Below are 7567 nucleotides of genomic sequence, written 5' to 3'. Positions count from 1 at the left end.
TGCGATTTTAGATTGATGATAAAAACGGATCGACTTTTACAGCACCGCGGTGTGGTGATGGAATTTAGTGGTGGAGCGGGAAAAGGAAAAGCAGAATTGATAATTTTCGTAAGATTTGTTAATAAGTTTCAAAAAAGATACGCCCAGTGTAATCTCTGAACGACACGAATGAACTTTGGAAGACATTCGGCACCATTATTTTACAATGGTCGTTCTCACGCGCACGGCGGCCACCTCCTGGCATCACCTGCAGTGACCAATGCTGTTCGCTTTAGGGAAGCTGCAACACAGGTCATCGCTGTCCTGGCTCCGGAGATTGCAGGCGCGCGAGCTCAAGCCTTTGATGTTATTTGTTTCACTGGCCGATTCTGTTAAAAAACGTTTTAAAGCAAAATAGGGTGACCTGGTTCGTTTCTTAACCCATTTCAGCCTACTCTTTTCAACACTAATGAGACCCCTTGCTTCTTCACGGACAAGGGATCTCCTTAAAAAATAATATTAGTCTCTCATTATTGTGCTCGGTCGATGTCTGAAGAGCCACCCCGTCCCAACGCGAGGTGACTTATGGCTGCCATTCTGGCGACCAGGACGGGATCCCCTGGTCGTTCTGGAGGCCTTCAACGGGACACATCACATTGCATCGTTCCTTTCCCTGACGTGGGAGGCCTCCTCACCCGCACTGTTAACCCCGAATCGACACAGGAACTCTCATTGAGGGAACAACTTCCCCGATTTCTGCAACCACTCAGTAATTGGCACATGGATTGCAGTTTGGCTTAACGGGTCCATGCGAATATTGGGGTAGAGGGCCCGCCGTTCGGTACTGGGGGCCTCGACTGGCACATGCCGCTTCCATTGTCTGAGAACACTCATCATAAGCTCTCGTTTCCTTTCATTGTCAGAGGGCCTCAGGGCCAACGCAAGAGGCCCTCTAGTCATTCGGGGTCCTGTCCCCGTCCATGCTGAGCAAATATTTTCCTGGCCGACCTGAAGTCCCTTGTTGACACAGAATACCCTGTTGGGCACTGTGGGTCCCTGACCGATACAGAAGCTCCGCATTGTTGCCGCCGGCCGGACCAGTGTAAATCGCGGTCCGGCCTTGTCCCTGCGTGGAAAATAGGCCCCCAGAGCTCGGATCGACACGGAGCCGACTGCTTGGTAGTTGGAGGTCTATGGACGAAATAGAGGAGCGCTCTGTATCAGAGCTCGCAATCGATGCAAGAGGCCCTCTACCTTGACATTTGATATCAGGGCCCTGAGGGCCCTTAATGTAAACTACAGGCGGCCCTTCGGACTCTTCAGCCTTCCAGTCGGGCCCTTGATCTTTGGTCTCGAGAGAACCTCCGATTCTCTTCGGGGCCACTCAAACACCGCTCCTGGCCGACTCGGGTTCACTTGCTGCCACAGTACCCATTTTAGGCACTGCGGCGCCTGGACCAACACAGGGACCTCAGCCATTGTTTCAGGGATCCAGACCAATGCGAATCGTTGTCCCGGCCTTGATCCTGATTAAGAAATGGGCCCCCAGGCATGAGATTGACAGGGAACCAACTGTTTCGGTGCACGTGGTCTCTGGCCGATTTAGACTCTCCAATATTCTTGGGGGTTCTAAAACGGTCCAAGAGGACCTCTAACATGTAAGGTCATAGCCCTATGGGCTAAGAATTTTTATGGGACGTACGTAGTGCTTGCGTAGTGCTTGCGTAGTCCTGGACGTAGTCCTTCGGACCCTTATGCCCTTCAACCGAGCCCTTGATCAGCCAATGCCGGTGGGCTGCCTAGGCCTCTCTTCGGCCTAGGCAGCTTATCGAACATTACCCTTGGTTGAATCGGGGCCCTTGCGAGCACAGGACCCGTTGTTAGGTGTTGTGGGCCTCTGACAGATACAGGGGCCCGACCAGTGTGAGTCTCTGGCCCCGGCTTTGTAGCTGATAGAGAAGCAGGCGCTCAGGCCCGTACCGACATAGAGCTGACTGTGCGGTACTGGTGGTGCCTGACCGTCATATAGACCCATATCAACTCAGGAGGTCCCCGGCTAGCGCAAAGGCCATCTGACTGTCATTTGTGCGCCCGTCCCCGCAGGCCGGGGCCCCTGAGTAAGATCTCCGACCAGCTCTTTCGTGCCCTTAGGCCCTCCAATCGGGCCCTTGATGGTCGGCCCCGATGGGTCCTCCAGGCTCTCCGAGTCTTCTCAAGCACTGCCTGTGGCCGACTCAGGGCCCCTTGCCAACAACGTGCCGTCGTTAGGCGCTTTGGGGCCCTGATATACGCTAGGGCCCTGATCAATGTAAATCGCTGGCTCCGGCTCTGTCCCTACTTGAAAAATAGACTCTTAGGCTCATGCCGCCATGGAGCCGGCTGTGCATCACTGGTGGTGTCTGACCGTCATATAGACCCTTGCCGACATAATCGATCATCGATCAGCGTCCCTGGCTCTCTGGCTGGCATTACAGTGCCCGGCCCTGCTGGTCTGACTTCTGAATACGACTTCCGGCGGGCCTTAAATCAGGCCGTTAACCGCAGGTCACGAGGACCCCTCAGAGCCTAAGGGTGGTGGCATGTCCCTGTGCCCCCTCCCCCGTGCTATTGGCTGCGGGCACATGATTTACCTTTCATCTCCTAATCAGGGTTTGAGCTCTAAGCACAGAAGGCATTGAGAGTTCCCTGTCAGCGTGGGGGAAGTAACGCTGATCGGTGGAGGAGTCCGAGAAGCATAGAAGTAGCTTTTAAGCAATGCAATTTTATCGATATGAGGTAGTTCAGCATAGTCAGAGTTGTGGATATGGGCCCTCTAGTGAGAATATGTGCCAATAACATATTTTCCCGCACGCAACTTGTTAGGATAGGGGAACTGCCTCCCACCTCGTATCCGTTGATAGGGGGTGCGTCCGCCGTGCTCCTTTTGCGCAGCCCCTGTCTAAAACTAAAACATTTACACATGCCAGAACAGTTGCATATGGCAAGTGAGTTTCTGCTGTTATAAGAAAATTGAATGGATGATGTCTTAGCTCAAAGAGGACTGCAGATGCCGCAGTCAAATAGTTTTCACCTTTTCACATATTTTTCGCCCCAGCTGCGCCATATTTGGCTAAACATAGCTCGTGGTAGGATTTTGCGTCGTTTTCGCGCAGCCGGGTGTGCGTGTTGCGGTGGGGCCCGTACAGGTAGCGCGCGTCGTTAATAGTTCTCCCAGTTGCACATTCTCCCGTCTTTAGTTGTTCGTTCACGCATTGCTGAATTTTGTTAGGGTGGTTGAGTATTGTTCAACTTATTAGTTCCCACATTTTACCATGATGTGGCGTAGGACAAGTGACCTTGTGCATGGTCATCCCAAAACGTTTTCGTAGTCTCCATTTAGGGGCCCATGGGTCATACAAATAACCACATTTTTGTTTGCGCTGTGGTATTTTCACTGTCCTAACAAGCTTCTAAAGGAGGCAGATTATTCAGATTTTAAGTCCTCCCACCATTACCTATACATGTTAATGGAGGAACTATCTGGGAAGGCAAACTGGGAAGATAGTGTTAGTGAAATTTTGGGGAGGCAAAAACTCAAAAGATAATGCATCATGAAGTATTCATGAGTTGAAACTTAACTCTAATGGGCAATGGTCACCATTATGAATACTATGGCTACCACATCATTGAATGCTGTGGAAAGAGAAGTGTTAAATTTTGGCAAAATTTAGGCATTGCATGGCTGCTGGTATGCACACTTGCCACATTTCCCAGCCATACTAACAGTTACCAATTTTACTTGGCCATTAGTATTGTTTGATAATTGCTGCTGCACCCTATAGCTTTAATTATTATTGTATTTTATTGTTAATGGCATTAGCATAGCAAACATGGCTAGAGGGCTTAGATGCTGCAAGTCAGAAAAATAAGAAGTCTTGATGAACACAATTAGGAGAAAAGCTTAAGTTGATAGTTATGTGGAGAAAGGGGTTGCTGGAAGGAAAGCACAGCTTGGATGCTTTTTAGCTGTGCTAATTTTGGGTGGATTATTCAATGTTGTTGCAGTTGGTTATGCTGCATATTTGCTGATATTGATGTCATCAGCCAAACTCGAAGCGGACTATCAACAATGCACAGTAAAGCTTTTTAGTCATAGTGATGATCAGAAAAGATAGGTTATTTCAGGTGAAGTAATTCATTTGTCAAGTGAGATAAGGAAAAGTATTATGGATGAGCTATCTTTTGAAGGGTGTTATCCATCCGCTCTTTTAAGGATGATGTGGAGCTGCAAGCTTTGATATTTTTGTGGCTCTGATCTCAATTTGCTTGACATGTGAATAGCCAAGCTCTAGCACCTAATCAAACATTGTGCTTTTTGTGTGTTTGTCCCCTTCAGTATGTAAGATCCTTTTCAGTAAGGCATGCATTGTATTTTCCAACCAGCTGTTACACCTGGTATGTGTGACCTGTTTCAGAGAGCCAGTGAGCAGAGTGATCCACCAATCCCATCAGCAAGCACCACAATGTCCTTCACCTTGTCACATGTGTGCCGGCTGGGCGCCTCTCGGCTGGGCCTGGTGCGCCCGCTGGGCGCGGCCGCGCTCCGCCCGGCCAGCACCGCCGCCTACGAGCACATCCTGGTGGAGCAGCGCGGCGAGGGCGAGCGCGTCACCGTCATCCAGCTGAACCGGCCCAAGTCGCTGAACGCGCTCTGCAGCCCACTGATGTCGGAGCTGCTGGAGGCGGTGCACCAGGCCGAGCAGGACCCGGCCGTGGGCGCCATCGTCCTCACGGGCAACGAGAAGGCGTTCGCCGCCGGCGCCGACATCAAGGAGATGCAGGACAAGCGCTTCGCCGACGTGTACCGCGGCTCGTTCCTCGCCTTCTGGGGTGGCGTGGCGCAGTGCACCAAGCCGGTGGTGGCGGCCGTGAACGGCTACGCGCTCGGCGGCGGCTGCGAGCTCGCCATGATGTGCGACGTCATCTACGCCGGCGAGAAGGCGCGCTTCGGCCAGCCGGAGATCGCGCTGGGCACCATCCCGGGCGCTGGCGGCACGCAGCGGCTCACGCGCGCCGTTGGCAAGTCCAAGGCCATGGAGATGTGCCTGACAGGCGACATGATTGATGCGCAGACGGCCGAGCGCGCCGGCCTGGTCAGCAAGGTGCTGCCACCTGGCGAACTGGTGGACGCGGCCGTCAAGACCGCCGACAAAATGGCGTCGCACTCGAAGCTGGTCGTGCAGATGTGCAAGGAGGCAGTGAACGCCGCGTACGAGATGACGCTGCAGGAGGGCCTGCACTTCGAGAAGCGGCTCTTCCACACCACCTTCGCCACCGACGACCGCAAGGAGGGCATGACGGCCTTCGTCGAGAAGAGGAAGGCCAACTTCACGGATAGCTAGACGAGGCGGCTTGGCCCGGTGGTTCGGCAGGTGACAGAGCTTCGAGTCGAGGGTTGCAGATGGTATGGTGCTGCAGGAATGGGAATATGACATTGGAACGTGTCACACTCGGGGGGAATGTCCATGATTGTTTGCGCGTGTGTTGTGGGAACGGCAGGTCGTGGCAGCCTGGGACAATAAGTGCTTAGAACGGGTAAAATCAGTATGTCAGTAGGTGTGCCACTGTCGCGTAGCTATTACACTGCTACTTACTACATGGCTTAGTGATTATCCGTAGTGTCGCACTGCCCACTGCAACTGCCAGTGAAGCAAGCCAAGAATGTTGATCACGTGATAAGCGTTCTCCCTGTCTAACCAGTTCACTAGTTACACGTACAACCACTAACTAGCGACTGGACCGTTGTTGTTTTGTTGATGTTTGTTTGCCTCCCTTTTCAGTAGTATTGTGCATGGCAGAAGCGGCACATCGCTTAGGTGAAGCAGTGATTTACTAACCATGTGTTGCCTGCTGCACTCCCGTGTGCTCGGGCGGAAGTGGATGCTATTTTTACATATCTGTAGGAAGGTGAGCGGGGAAAAGGTTCAGACAAATATATGGAGGAAAAGAACGAACTCTACGTGGTGTTCCCGTCCCCCCGTTTCCAAGTGGTCCTGGCAGCCGGTAACGCGTTAACCCCCAGTCATCATCTACTTGGTGTTGGAAGAAAATGCCTACCTTTTTCTCCCATGGCCAACGAAGGAAGGGGTTCGAGTGACAGCCGGCCACGCGACCGGAGTTGAGCTTAGGAGATACAGAGTGGACCAGGTCGCCTTGGAAACCGCTGATAGTTAAATGAAGCTGCCAAATGGGATATTTCCATGTATTTTCAGCTTACTTCTTGCACAGAGTCCGGTTGTGCAGGGTAGTCTAGGATACGGATTACGGAATCCCGGGAACTGTTAAGCTAGGTAAGGCAGGCTAGAGGCGGCAACGCCTTATTGAGATGTCTGGTCATTAGGTTACAGGTTGGGGAAGGAGGCAAATGTCATCCAGGCTCAAGGCTTTAAACCAACTGGTGACTTGGGTGACGGAATCAACCCACATTTTGGGGACTTTTGTAAGCTTTACATTCGAACAGCCACGGAACGAAAACTCGAAATGATGGAGGACTCAAGATCATAACTGGAGAAGTTTCATAAGAGATGTCAGTGGCCTGGATCGAAATCGCGGGACTTAGGAGTTGCATTGCGACGATCAAAACTGTTTTAACCATAAAAATGAAAACGAATTTTCACTTTTGGTCTGCATTGTTGAGCTACCAGCAGGTGGCAACCTCAGCGCCAGTGCCAGTTTCATCTCCCTCGCAGTGTGCAAAATAGCATGCATCAGTGCGATTTATGTCCGCTTTAGGCAAATGGAAACGAAAATTGCTGACCAAGATCATCGCAGTTGTGGTTACCGGGTGGTGATATTTGAACTTGGTGTTTGCCGTACGCTCTTGCTAAGCATGCCGACAGGTGTATTTGTAAAATAGCGTAAAAACTATTTTGGACTTAGCCAGGAAGCTTTTTGAAAATCTACTGAGCTCGTGGCTCTTGTACTGAGATCAACAGAGCTCGGACCAACAGTCAGTTTGTCTTCATGGAACAGTATGACTGCCTTTGGGCTCTGCTGGCGAAGGGCGCCAGATGTACTCTGATCACGTGACACCAGTGATCGTAGAGCTGAAGAGGCCAACCACTGACCACCTCAGTGTTAAAAACGTGGTGTTTTACATGCCACTAATGGCTGAATAATAATACCCAGGCACCGAGTAGCGCCGGCCCGTACATCTCCCCCGGATGCACAGTGAACCATGCGCACAGTGCACAGCTACCCCAGGTGAACCGTGAGCACAGTTGCACTTAGATTGCACAGTGAGCATGCTTCGCAATCCTTCAAACTCCGCGCTACTGCAATGACGCGAAGCTTGTGCGAAAAAGATAAACAATTGAGCAGTGCACTGCGGAATGACGCTTGGCATGAGATTAGCTTGGCTATGTTCTCCAACGCTTTCGCGGGTGAGCGAGCCGTGCTACCACCCCCCCCCCCCCCCCCCTCCTACCCTTAATGGCGCGGCCCGGCGAGCCCCAGCGCTGGAGCAGTGCGTCGCGAGCGGCACTCGGCGGCACCTGTCCGCCGCGGAGGCCAAGCCAGGCGTCGCGCTGCTCCGTGACCAGACGAAATC

General features: G+C 52.1%; 1 protein-coding gene across 1 annotated transcript; it reads left to right on the top strand.

The window, feature by feature from the left end:
- Window positions 1–3202: 3202 nt before the first annotated feature.
- LOC119095333 (enoyl-CoA hydratase, mitochondrial) lies at window positions 3203–5972 on the top strand. Its single transcript, XM_037218188.1, has 2 exons — window positions 3203–3217; window positions 4434–5972. Exon 2 carries the CDS (start codon window positions 4482–4484, stop codon window positions 5358–5360), a length of 879 nt encoding a protein of 292 aa, XP_037074083.1. The 5' UTR covers window positions 3203–3217; window positions 4434–4481; the 3' UTR covers window positions 5361–5972.
- Window positions 5973–7567: the final 1595 nt, after the last annotated feature.

Source organism: Pollicipes pollicipes, unplaced genomic scaffold (assembly GCF_011947565.3).
Source record: "Pollicipes pollicipes isolate AB1234 unplaced genomic scaffold, Ppol_2.1 Scaffold_4219;HRSCAF=4965_pilon_pilon_pilon, whole genome shotgun sequence".
Classification (NCBI taxonomy): domain Eukaryota; kingdom Metazoa; phylum Arthropoda; class Thecostraca; order Pollicipedomorpha; family Pollicipedidae; genus Pollicipes; species Pollicipes pollicipes.
Note: the sequence above shows the minus strand (reverse complement) of the source record. Positions and strands in the feature narration are given on the sequence as shown.